At 50.4% G+C, this 16744-nt stretch overlaps 1 protein-coding gene across 1 annotated transcript; it reads right to left on the minus strand.

The window, feature by feature from the left end:
* Positions 1-1667: 1667 nt before the first annotated feature.
* On the minus strand, positions 1668-10872 carry PIGT (phosphatidylinositol glycan anchor biosynthesis class T). The gene is made up of 12 exons (XM_007077765.3): positions 10646-10872; positions 9921-10098; positions 7989-8116; positions 7556-7656; positions 7306-7392; positions 6703-6790; positions 6494-6591; positions 6238-6403; positions 5127-5327; positions 3240-3405; positions 3049-3132; positions 1668-2333 (listed from the first exon to the last, which is right to left on the minus strand). Exons 1-12 carry the CDS (start codon positions 10830-10832, stop codon positions 2081-2083), a joined length of 1737 nt encoding a protein of 578 aa, XP_007077827.2. The 5' UTR covers positions 10833-10872; the 3' UTR covers positions 1668-2080.
* Between the last annotated feature and the right edge of the window lie 5872 nt (positions 10873-16744).

A 16744-nucleotide genomic window follows, 5' to 3' on the forward strand; every position in this document is an offset into this window, starting at 1 on the left:
AACCAGGAAGATGAGGGGTGCTGTTAACAGAGATGAGCTGACCATGGATGCGCCTGTTGAGGGTAGAAGGGGAGAGGATCGGAAGCTTGGTTTGATATTAAATCCGAGATGCCCTTAGACGTCCAAGCGCAGACGGCAGGGAGGCGGTTGGGTAAATGGGTCTGGAGTTCAGGGAGGAGCATGGTGTGGTCAGTGCACGGATCACGTGGGACATGGTAGCGGAGGTTGTTCTGAGTGCTGACCCAGCTGGGGGTGTAAAGACAGCCCGGCCATGACCCCCTGCTGACTTGGCTTGCAGCCCGCTTCGGCCACCCTCCCACCGCACTCTCATCCCATTTACGCCCTGCTTATTTACTGCTTGGAAGAAAAACTCAAGTGACCAAAACCAAGGTGGTTTTGCCCATGGTCTCAGTTAGCTCATCACCTTCTTCCTACACACACACACACACACCTGCACACACATCACTCGTACATTCTGGGGGCTCTTGGAAAACCCTCAGAGGCAACCTAAACAGCCCCATCTATGTTGGCGGTACAGACATCACCAGTACTATTGTGCTAAAGACCCAGCACTCATACTTGTGGGGTTTCTAGGTGCCCCTCGCCCTTCCCCTCCCTACCCTTGAACCCCAGATCTCAGGCCAGGACAGCCTATACCCATTCATACATACGCTGATGGAGCACTTTCATGTCCCGAGCTGGATCAGGTCCAGACAGAAGACAGCCCCTGTGCCCCAGGGACCTTAGGAGTTTAATGGACGTTTAAGAAAAAGAATAGCCGGGATGATAAGGAACCTGTGAAAGTAAGTCCAGGGAGCTCTGGGAGCGGAGGGAAGGGGCACCTACAGCAGTCTGGTGTATCAGGGAAGACTTCCTGGAGGAAGCAACATCTCTCTGGTTTTGTAAGCGTGAACCAGGCAGTAGAGGAGAGTGTGTGGTTGGAGGAACAGGGCATTCTAACGCTATGATTGAGAGCTGGGGAAGGGACAGGCAGTCTGCAAATACGGATACAACTAATGCCAAATGTGCCAGAGGCAGAGACAGAAGACTGGGCCGGGGGGGGGGGGGGGGTTGGCGGGGAGTCTGCCTAAGGATCTGCTACAGGAACCCAGGGCTGTAGAACCAGAAGGGGAGGTGGGCAGGGGCAGGCCTCCATCCGATGGGCCTGGCTCCAAAGCCTGTGGGAGGTCTAAGGACCACCCACAACATGTGCCCGTGAAGAGTCTGACAGAAATGCAAAGGCGGGGTGGGCTACACTCAGGCCAACTGAATTCACAGGGTCTGGACCCCAGGAAGCTGCATTATTTTCACAAGCATCTCAAGTGATTCTAATGTACAACATGGTTAGAAAACCAACACACAGAGCTCTTCTGCCTCTCCAGCCCTACCCCTGGTGATCGGGGACTGGTTCTCGGGGCCCCTGGAAGGTGGAGGATGATTCACGTTCATGGTCATGGATATGCTTATATAAACACTCCTGGCCAAACCCAGGGAGTTCTGGGAATCACCAATGAGGGCACCAGGGAAGCCAGAGAAGAAGGAATTTTCAGCAGGTGAAGGAACTTTGTTTGTTAGGGTTTGGGAGAAAGTGTAGAAGTCTTAGGCAGGCGCCCAGCAAAAGGCCCTAGACCCCTCTTCCCGGGCCTCAAGAACAGGAGGCCAAGAACTAAGAAAGTCACTTTTTATTCCACAACTAGCCAATTCCAGCTACCACACAGTGATACAAGTTCTTCAACGTGCCCCGTTATCTAGGTCGGTACTGTCCTAGAACCTTCTGCAATGATGGAAATGTTTGTCCGCACTCTCCAGTACAGTAGCCACTAACCACTTCTGGTTACTGAGCACTTGAAACGTGGCCAGTACAGCAGAGAAAATGAATTTTTAATTTAAATTAAATTCCAATGCCACATCTGGCTTGTGGCTACTGAACCAGACAACACACTCCAGGGCTCGGCCTCGTCCAGGGGCGGTTTGGTTCGAAAGCCAACTCTGTAGAGAACACGTGGCAGAAAGAGCCCTGGGAGTCACCACCGCCCCTCCCCAGAGGCTCACAGCAGCCCCGCCGTGAAGAGGGCAAACCTCAGAGCGGCGGCACGCCACGGGCACGCCGGATAAGGTTAGCCAGCCGCTTGGCCAGGCCGCCCGTGCTGGGCTCCTCGATGTGGAAGGTTCGGGTGAGGAGATTGTAGAAGGAGCCATAGCACACGGCCACCACCGTGCACGTGAGGCAGATGACGTTGTAGGGCATGCTGAAGTCCGGCGTGGGCAGGTTCACCAGCAGCGGCTCCGTGTAGAGGCGCACAAAGTAGCTAGAGCTATCGGAGACCGGGTACCTGGGGGTCAGGAAGGAAAGGTGAGGCAGGACGAGGCTGCTCCAACCCGCCCCACCCTGCCCCACCCTGTCCCCACTCTTGGCTGCAGTGGGTCCAAGCGCAGCGGTGAGGGTTTGCAAAGCTTTCTTAGTTAGCCTCAAAACCTTTTGACAGAAGACATCTCGGATCAACACAGAAACACGTAAGACAGCACAGAAACCTGTTCAAAGGAGAGCTGCCTTGTGCTGACGTGAGGAAAGGGGCCCGGCCTTCTCTGGGCTGCCTCTTCCTTAGCCTCCGGTCTCAGCCTCGAGGCTGTCTCCTCAGAGAAGTCCTCCTGGATAACCCACTGGCGTACTCCCCAGCACCACCTGTGACCCCATCACTCTAGACCAGAATCTCCCCTCCAGCCTCTTGACATGAGCAGGGCAGGGGCAAGGCTGTGTTGTGTCCTGCCGTATGCCCGGGGCTCTCTGAAGCACCTGGCATTTGATAAGCACTCAATGAAATATTCATTAAGAGAATCAATGAGTAAGTGCAGGCTAGAACTACAGCTCTCCTCGTCTCTTTATTCTTCTGGAAGCAGTTCAGAATCATTTCACAGTCAGAACAAATATTATAGACCACTAGGATTTTTATTGGGATTGAGTTAACTCTGCACATTGCTTTGGCCAGCAGAAACCTGATCGTCCGTGTGGATGCCCGCCCTGAAGCAGGCGGCTGAGGTCATACTTACAGGGACTTGAACAGGGGGCTCTCTTCCCAGTCCACGGGCTTGGCTGCCACCGTGCTGGGCACGAGGGCACTGATGACAGACGGGCTGTGGAGAGGCAGACAGGCCTTCCGTGGGTGGGTCTCCCCCACCAGGGGCAAAGCAGCACAGCGGGGGGTCAGGAGGCTACGGGGCAGTACGTGAGGGGAGCCCACCTGACGTAGAAGCCGTGGTTGGGGTCCGGGGTATACTCGGTCCACTTGAGCAGCGCCCGCTCAAACTGAATGGACACCTTGGTGGCCGAGTTGGCCGGCAGCTGAATCAGCATCTCCAGGAGGTGCGGCTGCAGCCGGTCCTGCGCGGGCTGGTAGTGGACGTAACCTGGGGACAGGCAAGGGTCACCCACACCTCTCTCCTGGGGTCAGACTACCTGCACCCTCGCCCCTACCTATCAAGGTCTTAGGCTCTGGATCGCAGAAGCCAGGCAGGCTCAGGGAGGGAAGCAGGGTCCTAGAAAAGGGGAAAGATGTTCCCAGGGCAGCTGTCCCGAGACACGTTCAATCTAGTTAATCCTCCCATCGCTAAAACCGGGGCGCCAGGCTTCAGATCCCTGATGTGATGCAACAGGAAGTTCACAGAACCGGAAGTTTCCTGACCAAAATGTGCAACCCGAATCTAATCAAGTTTCTATATCTAACCACCAGCAACCAAGAAACGTAAGGGAGGGAGGAACATGTTAAACACAGGCACAAGGACAGATTCAGAATGTAGAACATTCCATGTAACAAATGACCGAGTTTCTCCGAAAAACAGACTTGGGGGGAAAAAAGTGGGAACTGTTATAGATTAAGAGAGACTTAGGAGCAAACACCCCAATGCAAGATGTTAATAATGGGGAAACTGAGGGTGGGAGGAGACGGAGTACATGGGAACTCTGTGCTTTCTGCTCAGTTTTTCTCTCAACCTAAAATTGCTCTAAGAAAATAAAGCCTATGAATTAAAGAGAGAGAGAGAAACTTGAGAGCTTATCAAGCAAATGCAATGTGAGGATGCTGTTTCGATTCTCACCCAAAAAAACAATTATACAGTGTTATTTTTAAGACCACTGGGGGAAACGAGAGTGCCAAGAATGGGTGGTATTCTTTTAGAAGCCCTTTACCTGTTAGAGACATAGACTGAAGCATGGTGGCTATGGTGTCTAGGATCCGTTTTAAGATACTCCAGCAGAAACGTAACAAGATCGAGAAACGGAATAAGGGCAGAGATCACAAGCGAGGGGATCTGGAGGCCGCTGGCGCTTGTGACAGGCACAGGGGAGCGTCATACGCTGTGCGTTTGACACTTTCCAGAGCGAAAGGTTAAAAAACAAAACAGAAAAGTCCACAAAATACAGGGGTGGGATGTCCGAAGGAGAGATTCTGAAGGTGATACAAACAGTGGTGCGAAAGAGAAGTACAACAACCCCAGGTTGAAAAATGAGGCAACAGCAAGTGTTGAGACACGTTAAGTCTGGGTGTTCGGGATGTGCCAGGACCTCTGCCTGAGAAGTCCTCTGTTAGGTCTCCCTCCACTCCAAACGACAAGCGGCCCAGTGCTATGCCTGCCACCTAGCGGAAAGCAGGCAGTAAATACTGACTCCTCTTCAACACAGAAAATACAAATACATTTTTGAAACTACAGCTCTTTACCCCTCCCAAGGAGACAAAAACCGTCTACACCAGCTTTATCGTTTTTTGTTTCTACACTGTTTCTCCTGCTGCTAACCTGTTCTCTACTGCAAGCCCATGAATCAGCACAAAAGGACGTGACCAGGGCACCAAGGAAGGAGGAGCAAGTAAGTGAAAACGATGAGGAAACCACTGCCTTCGTAAAGCCCTATTAAGAATCAGTAGTACCACGTGTTAAAATTATTTGTCTTGTAGAAATTACTTCCGCATCTGGCACCGTGAGGCTACCCTGTCCACGTTTCAAACCCTTCCGGACTTTGTGTCGGTGCAGTGTCTCCAAGACACTTGAGGAATGACCTGGAGACATGAGGGTTTGGGGGACCTGGGGGGACAGCAAGCTGGGGAGGGGGGCCCGGCCCGGGACTCGGCTCTCACTCGGTTTGTTGTCCTTGCCCTTGGAAGTGATGGTGAGGGTGTGCACATACAGCCGCAGGTGCCAGGGCACGGTGTCCAGAAGCAGCACGGGGAAGGCCCGGTGTGGGTGCGTGTTGTACAGCAGCGTGTTCAGCTTCCCGTTCTGCAGCCCGTAGCCGCTCACGTACCGCTGGGCATGCAGGAAGGGCACCGGAGGGGCCTCTGCACAGAGAAGTCCATGGTTAAGAGCCCCTAAAGGCAAGGGTCACTCCTCACGCTCACTCCCCTGGCCTCGTTCAGACTCTCCGAGCCAGGAGGCAGTGGGGAAGAGCTTTTCCATCAGAACTGGGAAACTTGCATTCTGGAATTATCCGCGTCTTCCCTGGCCCACAGCATGACAGAATTACTATAACTTCCTAAGCACTTGTATGTGCCGAGCTCCGTGCCCCCTCCAACCCAAACCAGTTGCCCTTGTGACAGTCCGCACTTTTCCTTGGTAACACTGAATGCAATCACAACTAATTAATTGTCTCAGGTCTGCCTCAATCAACAGACATAATGTTTCTCAAATGCAGGGTATCTTAGGTCTTCAAAAAATATTTGCTGATTGAATGAACGAACTCTGTGTTTTACATTAATTACATCATCTACTCTGCTGGGTAATTATGACCCCATTTTCCAGATGAGACAGTAAGGTTAGGAACCTGCCCAAGGTCACAGAGCTTAGAAGATGGAGTTAGATCAGAACAGCGACTCAAGGGATCTAGGTGGCTCAGTCGGTTAAGTGTCCGACTTTGGCTCAAGTCATGATCTCGCAGTTTTTGAGTTAGAGCCCCACATCAGGCTCTGTGCTGACAGCTCAGAGCCTGGAGCTTACTTCAGATTCTGTGTCTCTCTCTCCCTCTGCCCCTACCCCACTTGCACTTTGTCTCTCTCTCTCTGTCCCTCTCTCTGTCTCTCAAAAATAAATAAACATTAAAAAAAAAATAAAACAAAAAACAAAAACAGTGACTTGGGACCTGGGTCTAAATACAAGCTTCATTCATATCCATGGTGAAAGGAAGGACTAGGAGTCTCCCCCAGAGATGAAACCTCTGCAGCCCACTGTGCCCAGCGGCCCGTCCGCACCCACCGCTCTCTGGGGGGCTCTTCCACTTGAGCTGGAGGTTGAGGTTACGAGAGTTGTTGATCACGGCCGTGTCCAGCAAGTCGTAGATGGCGTAGGTCTTCCGGGCACCGAGGATGACGTCCTGGTAGGTGGTGGTTGGGGGAGGGGTCACCTCCAACGTCTCATTGTCCTGGGGGCACAAGGGCAGGGCTGAGAAGAGAGCAGAGGCGCAGGCCGGCCTTGGGTGAAGGGGGACGGTTGTGACTGGAGACATCGGTACCTGGTTATAGCCGGTGATGTCCACATAGACTCGGCTCTCTGAAGCCAGGGGGCAGGGCTCCGTCAGGGTTCGGGAGAACATCCGAAAGAGGGACCAATCTGAGGGGCAGAGGGCAGGGTTCAGCGGGGGCTGGGGACAGGCCTTGTTTGCACAGACAGGGCGGGACCAGTGATGGTGGGGGGCGATAATGAGTTGCCAGGGCAGCCTACCTTTCTTCCCCTGTCCTGTGACGAAGGCATCAAACACAACAGAAAGGGTCTGCCTCAGCTCCCAGGAGACGCTGGTACAGCGTGCATTCTACCACAAGGGCCAGACAGTGGCCGTGAGGACGCATCACTCCCCGCCCCCTACCACACACACAGCCTCGGGGACTCCCACCCGGACTCAATTCCTTGTCTAGTATGTATCTTCCCACCCATTGGTTTCCTACTGTTCACTACTGAGCACTTGACCCTGTGCCAGCAGCGTTATGCACCAGTCGAATGAACCATCACCAACACCCGTAGGAACTGATCCTACTATTGTTCTCATTGGACAGAGGAGGAAACCAGGCTCAGGGAAATGAAATGATCTGTCCAAGGTCATGCCCAGAGTGACTGGGCTGGCAGCTGCACACACAGCTATTGTTCTTAACCACCTGCCAGGCAACCGCTCAGTTTCCTTGGTGTGTGGCCAAATGCCCCATATAATCAGCATCACGGCTAGCACTTACTACTGGCTCAGCCCGCGACAGACACTAGGCTACGTGCTTTACCTGCACGTTCCCTCAGGGGCCCTGGATGGCACCCCCACTCCCATTCCCCATGACTTACCCTGCAAACAGGACGGATATGCACTGCCTGGGAGTGGTAGCTAGTGTGGAACAAGCGGTCAGCCTTGAGCAGCACAGACAGGCCTGCCTGGAGGGAAGCAGGAAGAAGGGACAGGTCAGTGCCCTGCATGGTGAGACACCTGCTCCGAACGCCGCCTGGGGGAGGGGGGGGCAGGCAGAGAAGGGGCACGCGCGCCAGCCCTGACCGCTCTCCAGGGCTCCCACGCACATTCAGGGAGCTCCGGCCTCACCTTGGAGCTGCAGGGCAAGAGCTTCTTCCATGGGGTGAGGTTCTCAGTGCAGACAACCTCTCGCGGTAGCACAGCGTAGCGCAGGAAATTGTGATCAGTGCCTGAGGGAGACTCAAGCTGTCTGGGGTGGGCTTTGGGGCCCAACTCTTCAGGACCCATACTCCAAAGTTGGGGCGACCCCCCTCCTGCTCGCCATGCAATTCTCCAGCACCACCGCCCTAACAGTCTCTGCTGGGGATGGGATCCCTCCTCTCCTCGGGAGAAGAAGGCAAGGCAGAGACAGCACGGTCTCGGGAAGCCTTCCTCCCGGGCCTGCACACCCAGGGGATTTATGACCCAGCCCAGCTGAGGAAGGAGGAAGCTGAGGAGAAAGGAGGCAGAGGTTCAGGCAAGAGGTACCAGCAAGAAGCAAAGGGCCACGGGGCTATCTCACCATTGGCCAGTCCCAGGGGTTTGAAGGAGGCAGTGGGAGTGACCGTGTTGGTGGAGTCAATGAAGTTCAGAGAGGCGCAGAAGATACCCGAGAGCACGTTACTGAGCTCCTTCCAAGATTTATCCACGCTGGATGGAGACACAAACCCACTCACTGTCACGGGGCTGCCTCTGCTCCCTCCGTCCAAGCCTGCACTTGACTGCCAAATCATTAGACTGACTAGCTCCCGGAGCTGCCAGGGCCCAGGTGCCCTGCTCAGCCACCTCCTGGGTCTCGCCCTACCCACCTCTTCTTCCTCACTCTGGACATCCCTGCATCCCCACAGGTCTCTGTTCAGGTGATTCCTCCTCCTGCCTGGGAATGCCCTACTCACCCCTCTCTGCCCACCTTCAAGGAAGCCCCCTCCTCCAGGAAGGCTCTCCTGCCCTCCTCAACCACAGCCTCCTCCTGTGTTGTGATCGTTCTGACCATATGGGCCTCTCACAAGGTCCCTCCTGGGACATGGCTAGGTGGTGGCAGCATCTTGTTTTAAGCATCTTTTCTCCTCAACTAGGCTATGAGCAACCAGGGGACAAGGAGCAAGTCTGGGTCACCTACGTATGTTCCACAATACCATGTAAAGTGCCCCACATCTTCAGAGGCTGAGATCATCCCAATGAACCACCTGAGGTGTGCCCAGCTGGGCAAAACTACATATTTCCCTGTGAATGCCCTGGGCATGAAAGTAAGTCCTGGTTCCACCCTCAGAGTGGGAAGCCCTACATCTGTAAAGGCTCACTGAACAAGGGGAAACAACCATTCTAGGACCCTACAAAAACATCAAATTAAATCAGAAAGAGAAATATCACAACAGACTTGGTCTCTATATTCATAACAGAAAGCATAAAACCAAAATTCTCAACATCAGCTCCACATTACAGGCAATTATGAGCTGAGGGGAGACAGTGACGGCAAAGCAGATGGCAAGAAGGCAAAGGAGCCAGAGTTCAGGCAAGAGAGAAAGGGTTGGCAGATCTGGAAATCACTGCTTGCTCCTTAGCTGATACCACCTCAGTGTTGTCCTGGGGTTTTTCAATAATCCTCTGCTCAGAGTTTTCCAATCGCCCCAATCCTTAAGCCTCAAATAAAGACTGCAAACTTGGAAGCCTGAAAGCTCTACCCAAGCCATAACCCGGTTTCACTTGGTGTGCACAATATTGGCCCACACAGCATTTCTTAAATTTTGAAATTACCGATATTTACATTTGCCAATTTGCACACTAAAATCCAGATTTCTGGCATCTCTGGCAAATGAGAGTATCTGACAACAGTAGGCAACAATGTTCCCACGTGGCAACGATCTACTGAGGCTGAGTGGCAGCTGTCCTCTCAAGCTCTCTAGCCACAGTCCCGACCCCTCTCCATTATTCCCCCCTTTTTAAATCATACCTGTGCTACTGATTTCTCACAGTGGAATTAAGAGGAAATTGTGGTACAACAGCAGTACCTAAACCTGTCCCTCTCCCAAACAGAAGCTATTCCTCTAACATGGAGATCTGGGGTCTCGTAGGCCAATTCTAGCCCACAGATGTTTTGTTTGGCCCTCCTGGTGTGATGATGATGAGGGTAGTGAATGTCTTTTAAAAGGTTATCCAGTTTGCCACAGTCTTCTACTGCCTTACATCTAAGTAAGCTTCAATTCTTTGTTACCTGCCTCTGCAGATACATGCATGTGCTACCTTGTGGAAGTATTAAGGGAAGTAAAAAAACCACCAAAGTAAAGAATGCCACTTAGCGGTAATATCATTTCTTACTTCTGATGCCAGTTTCACCCCCCCACAGAATTGCTGTCCACTGGAACTGCTGCCCCCCAAGAGCAGTGGCAGGATGACAACACCCGTGGCTGCTACGTCCCCTCTATGGCCTGCAACAGTCCTCAAGGTGGGCACTCACTCAGTGACGGTGTCTTGGAACCAGACCCAGAGCTCTGCACCTGATGGGGCCTGCAGGAAAGGTGGCCCCCAGTATCGAGTCCTCCAAAAGCCTTGCGTGAATGACAAGTGCAGCTCTCGTAGAGAATATTTGGAGATCAACTGCCCCAGGGCCTTGGGAAATAGCCTATAATGAGATACTGGAAAGGGGGAGCAAGTGAGTGATGATCCCGGAGGACAGGTTCTCAGCCACCCCAAAGAAGCAACAGAACCCAGGCGCTGGGGCCAGAGACATCCGAATGCCATACCAAACTGTCATTTACTAGTGATGTGATCTTGACCAAGTGCCCTTACCTCTCTACATCTCCAACATCTCACAATCGCTCACAGAACTTAGCACTGCGCCTAGCACCCAGGATAAACAGTAACCGCCAATAGCATCATCGTCAGTTTTGTCGACGCAGGGTTCTAACTAAAGGGTTATAGAGTGGCAGCCTGGGCCTGCGGAAAGAGCACCTGGACTAGGAGTCAGGAGGAGTCACTGCCCCTCTCCGGGCCTCAGTTTCACCACCGGTATAACGGGGTTCTTCAATAACTCTCCCATCTTTTCCCAAATAGCTAGTTTGTCGGGGCCCGAGTCCAGGGCCCAGAAACCATTACCGGGAACCAAGCCCCGCCTCCCAAAGCTCGTCTCTACCCACCGTCCCAGCAAGTGCCACAGACACCTTTCCAGTCTCACCCTCTCACCTTCTTCCCGCTGCAGCTCCGAATCCCAGCGCGTGCGGAACTGGAACGTGGCGGCTACGTCCCCAGAAGGCAGCGGGGTGATAACGAGCTCCTCCCGCAGGCTGTCGCGTGGGGGTTCTGCATGGCCCCTGCCCACCGGACCCAGGAGCAGCAGCACGAGCAGGACGAGCGGCAAGGCCGCCGCCATGCCTGCGGCTGCTTCCGCCTCCAAGCGGTGCCCGCCCCCACGAAAGACCGGCCTCCAATAGGAAGAGCGTCTGAGAAAGGACTTCCGGTGCCGTCCCGGAAACCGGGGTGAGATTACCAGAGAGACGGGCTAGCTAGGTCCTTCGTGGCTGGTTCGTCTAAGGGCGCTCCGTAGGGCACGAAGGGCGGTGGACGTTTGGCCTGACGGGGGTGGGATGGGGGGCTGAATGGATGACTCCCTACTTTGCGGTATTCCTACCCATTAGAATTTGCTTAATAGTACCGAGTGTCGCCACTGCCGCTGTGCCTATGTGATGATAGTTGAGGAAACAGGCTGAAAAGGTTACTTTTGCTAGGTCACGTGACAGGTCTCGTGCTTCTGGTGTCTCCATTTGCTCAGTCCTAAACCTGATGCAGAGCTTTTCCTGTAAAACCCCCGAATAACTGTCCCCTTTATTATGAAAAATGTCAAACATACAGCATAATTCAAAGAATGAACTCCTGTTAATGAACGTGTATTTCCCCATCACCTAGACTCCACCATTGACATTTTACTATACTTGCTTTATCACATATTGGTCTGTAAATCCCTCAATTCTTATGTTTTGATACATTTCAAGGTAAATTGCAGACATAAGTACACTTCTCCCCCCTAAATATTTCAGCATGCATGTCATTAAATAAAGGTTAATATTTGTTGATATTTTTCTTTTGGTGTAAAATTTACATACAATGAAATACACAATCCAAGTGCACATTCACTGAGTCTGACAAGAGCATACACCCATCAAGATCTAGAACATTCCTAAAACCCTAGAGAGTTGGTTAGTCCGCTTGCCAGTCAATCTCTGCGTCCTCCTTCCTTCCAGAGGCAACCAATGTTTTGATTTTTCTCCACAATATAGCTTAATCTGTTCTACTGGCTCATATAAGTGAAACCATCATATAGTGCGTATACTTTCTTGTGTAAGACTTCTTTCACAGGAAGAATGCTTCTGAGAACCATCCATGTTCTTGCATGTATCAGCAGCTTTTCTTTTTATTGCTATGTAGTATTAAATTGTATGAATACACCTTAGTTTATCCTGATGATGAACACCTGAGCTCTTTCAAGACTTTAGTTATTATGAACTAGGTTGCTGTATAAGTTACTCTGTAGACATATGTTTATTTCCTTTGGGTAAATACTTAGGAGTGGTCAAAGAATAGGTAAATGTTTAACTGTTTAAGAAAATTTCAGAGCTTTTCCCAAAATGTATCATTTTATACTTGCACCAACAATATGTGAGAGTTCTGGATACTCCACATCCTGCTCAACGTTTGTTTTTAATTTTTTGGATTTTTTAGCTTTAGCTATATGGTATACATATATCTTATTGTGGTTTTATTTTGCGTTTCCCTGGTGTATAATGATGTTGAACATCTTTTCATATGCTTGTTGGCCATACATCTGTTTTCTTTTGTGAAAAGTCTGTTAAAATATTTTTGCCCACCCCTCCCCCTTTTTCTATTGGTTTATTTGCCTTTTTATTATTGAGTTGTAAAGTTCCAACATTAAAATTCCTGCTTTGGTTTTTCCAGCTGCCCTATGAGAAACATAGTCACAAAAGATTTTGCCCACAGTCTCTTGGGGAAACTCACAACCATACTACTACAAAGAGCCAAATTTGGTGTTGGACAGGTCTACCAAGATATGCCCCAACCAACCAGAGAGGAAGTGTCAAAAAGTGTCATTATGCCCTCATTCTACTTATATATATAGTGTTCTTCTCCCACTAGACATGGAATGGAAGAAAGGCCCTGAGTTTAGATGTCAGACTGAGAAGGGTTCAAATCCCCACAGCAGCTTTTAACCCATATGAGCATAAGCAACCCGTGTCACTTTTCTTCCTCTGAAAAATAGATAAACCTACTCTCGGGGTTGTTGTAAGAATTAGAAATTATGTATATGTAGGGTCTAGAATGTAGTAAGTGCTTAATATTTACTATCATTTACTCAATCTTTGATATAGGGTCTATGATCTCCATTTTACAGAAGAGAAAACTGGAGTACAGAAACTAAGATAATTGCCTAACATCACATTGAGTCATGAAGCCAGGACTAGAGTCCATACCATCAACCTCAAGAAGGAAGAAAGGAAGGAAGGAAGGAAGGAAGGAAGAGGAAGAAAGAAAGAGAAAGAAAGAAAGAAAGAAAGAAAGAAAGAAAGAAAGAAAGAAAGAAAGAAAAGAAAGAGGGAGGGAGAAAGAAAGAAAGAAAGAAAGAAAGAGCTGCCATCGTTACGATTATATTTCTGTACTTTGTCTCCATTTGAATTGCCTGTCCCCATCATAAACACCCAGCCACCTCAAGGAGACTTACCTTCTCCCTCTCTGGTGTGCTATAGTCCCCTGTGCACTTCTGCTACAGCCTGTGTCATATTTCCATTGTGTGTGGCTGTGTTGGCTCCTGGAAGAGCTCTTGGTCACCTTAGTATTTGTTTCCTAAGCAAGGAGGCTAGCACATAGTAGGTGCTCAGTAATGTCTGAACAAACAAAAATCACAGCACAGTCCCATATTGTCCCCACACTGCCATGCTGTTCAGTGTCAAGTTCTGTGCATTCCTAAGGACTGCCACAGTACACACCTTCCAGGGAATCTTCCCCAAAGCTGTGGCCCCTCCTATTTCCTCCACAGCATAGGATTCTACGGGATGAGCTTGTCTTCTTCCCCTCCTCCCCAGAGTCTGTGACCAGTCTAGGCAATAGACAGAAGAAGCCACACTGTGGCTTGGAGACTGAAAGCTGGGCCACTTGCCTAGGAGTTGGCTCCGAATCCCCTTTTCCTCTCCAGGGGCACTGTGTGGCCTCGAAAAACAGTCAGCTGGAGATGCTGGCTCTGAAGGCTGGCCAAGACCCTGTGGTTTGGCAGAAGAAGAGATCATTGTCCAAGGAGGAAGTAGTCCTGGGGTCTCAGCTGACCCTAGACTTTTCCAGGCAGGGCTGGGGCTCATAGCAGCTGAATTGAAGGCTCCCCAAAGGCTCACAAACAATTCTATCTCTCCAGAAGGCTGGAGTCCCTCTCCCCAGGCAAACTCCCTGCCCTAAACCCCACAGATCTAAACACCCTGTGCCTGGAGTACTAAGAGATTTGTTGACCTATTGACAGCAACCAAGCAAGTCTAACTTCCCATTATTCACCTCGAAGGGGAGTAGGGTGCCCTTGGGAGCTGAGAAGCCCTGCATAGCAGAGCCACGGAGCTCACAGGCTGCAGCCCAGGAGAAGGCTCAGCCACAGTCGGGCGGCTGAACTTTGCTACTCCAAGGGAAGGGAGAGGGCAAAGGCAGAGACCATGTCTTTTGTGTGCAGTAAAGTCCTAAACAACCCAGAACAACTGCAAAATTTAACATGAGACTCAGTCCCGGCCCAGTTTAGTGGATGATCTCAACTTGGACACAGAGGCTTTTAGACAAAAGGAGCACAAAACTCCCACAAGTTTCTCACCAGTGCTAGGAAAAGCACTCAAGAGCTGTCACTTACAATGGCCTCCTGCAGGGGTGGAAGCAGGCTGGGATGACTGGAAGACTGCAGGCCTGTCACTCACTCAGCCTGGGTGGCACCAGGAGCTTTGGGATTTAGGCTGAAGGTCACTGATCCCATGGGTGGTGTTTGATGTATGAAGTGGGGTGGAATGCTTTATTTATTTATTTATTTATTATTTATTTATTTATTTATTTGGATGTGAGAAATGCCTTGATGCCCCTTATGGCTGGGTCCTAGAACTCTCCTTTCTTCTTCCACTCCCCATCCCTCCCTGGACACACTCACGTAGCACCTACACCTGGTAGCTCCGTCTATTTATTTTCCCAGCCTAATCCTCTCCAAACCCCACACTCGGGTCCGAGTGCCTACCCAATATGCCCTCTTGTACGTCTCAAGAGCACCTCAAACTCAACACGTCCAAAAACAAATTTATGACCTTCTTCCCAAGCCTGGTTCTGACACTCCCCATCTGGGGAAATAACACACCACATGGTCCTGTTGCATGAGGGAGAAACAATGGTGGCACCCTTAACCCCTTCCTCTCTCACCTACCTGTCAGATCTTTTGGAAACTTGTCTCCCAAACATCTCTTCATTCCTTCCACCTCCACCCTCGTCCACTGCCTGAGACGTAGCTGGCTGCCATCACCTCCTGATTCCCAGGCATCCACTCCTCCAGTCAGCATTCCACAAGGAGCCTCTCCCCCCGCCCCCACCACCTTGCTCCCCCTAGGTGACTCCTTCTTACCCTTGAGGGCTCGGCTCAGCTCAGATGCCACTTCCTCAAGGGAGATGTTCCGTGAGTGCTCCCAGTAGGCTATTAAGTCCTTCCTAGCACTGGTCATAATTACAATTTTACATTTGGGCCCCCACTAGACTAGACCCCCATAAAAGCAGCACTGTGGCCCCCCTTTTTTTTATTCTTGCCACTCTACATTCCCAAGTCTATAAGACCCTCAGTGTCTTATACATGTTAAACATTGACATTTAATAAATATTTACTGAATGAATGTCATTTATTTGTTTATACCCTGCCTCAACCCAGTCAAGCTGATCATTATTACCATTATCTCCTGCATGGAGTATTCTGTTAGATGTCTGTCGTGAGCCTCTCTCCTCCTCCGGTATGTTCTTTCCACTGCGGCCAGAATTACCTTTTTAACAAGCAAGTTCAACCACCTGTAATTCTTCATTACTCCCCATAAAGTTCAAATTCGTTAACGTGACCTCTAACATGTAAACTGCCAGTTACCATTCCAAAGACTGTCTTCTTGTTCCTTAGTAACATACCCCTGATTTTAACAAGAGAGTAGTGTGCCCCTACTAAAGGATTATCCTGCCCTCTCCAGTAGCCCTGGTGCTTCTGAGAGGTTTGAAAGGTAGTACAGAAATCAGATGCATTGGTAACTCAGTGACTCGAAAAGGTTACTGTCTTTCCAAACACCAGAATTTTCTTTCTTGTAGATAATGTTGTGTCCCTATGTCTATAAAATATCTGTAAGTGAAACATTTCTCACGTTAGCAAGCTCTGGTCGGTGAGCTGAAAGTGGACATCGCTGGACAGAACTCCCAAGAATGCTTCCTGAAGTGGAAACAGACTGCAGGCTGTGCTGTGCCCATCCCCGGTTTTCTCTCCGTCTTTCTGCCAGCTTCAGGGACGTGATGGCTGGCACCGCAGCAGCCATCAGACATAAGCTATCAATGAGAATCCCAGCCGTGTGGCTGGGACGGCTGAGAAAAAGAGCCAAAACGGACTCAGATGCCCAAGAACTCTGGAGCAGTCATACAGCCCTGTGCTTTGGGCTTCTTTTCTATAAGGAAAGAAAACTGTAACTTAAGTCTCTGATCTTTTACTAGCAGCCGCACTGAAACTTGATACAGGCTTCAAAGTATTTCATGACTAACCTTTGTCAGTCTTACCTCTCCCTTCCTCTCATCCTCAAATTCCACAGTTCGGCCAAGCTGAATGTTTCAGTTCCTCGGAGCTGTTTCTCCCCATTTAAAGTCTTCTCAAGCTGCTCTTTCTGCCTGGATTACAGCCCCCATTTGGCAAACTCCCACTCAGCCTCTGGATCTCAGCTTAAAACTCAGCTCTTCAATGACCATACAAGCTATTTTCTGACACCAGAGTCGCTCGCTCATCACGCTGCTTATTACACTGTGAATTGTGGTATTTACCTGATTTTCTCCTCCAGAGACAGTAAACTCCATGCAGGCAGGGATACAGCCTGTCTTGTTCAAAACTGCATTCCAAATGTCTGGCATAGGTATTCAAGAAATACTTCCTGAAGATATAGAGTACATGAGAGATGGGGACATGGTGTTGGCTAGAGAACTGAAAAAATACAGCGGGTTTGATATCTCTGCAGTGTGATAAATGAAGGGGGGTGG

Source organism: Panthera tigris, chromosome A3, assembly GCF_018350195.1.
Source record: "Panthera tigris isolate Pti1 chromosome A3, P.tigris_Pti1_mat1.1, whole genome shotgun sequence".
In the NCBI taxonomy this organism is placed as follows: domain Eukaryota; kingdom Metazoa; phylum Chordata; class Mammalia; order Carnivora; family Felidae; genus Panthera; species Panthera tigris.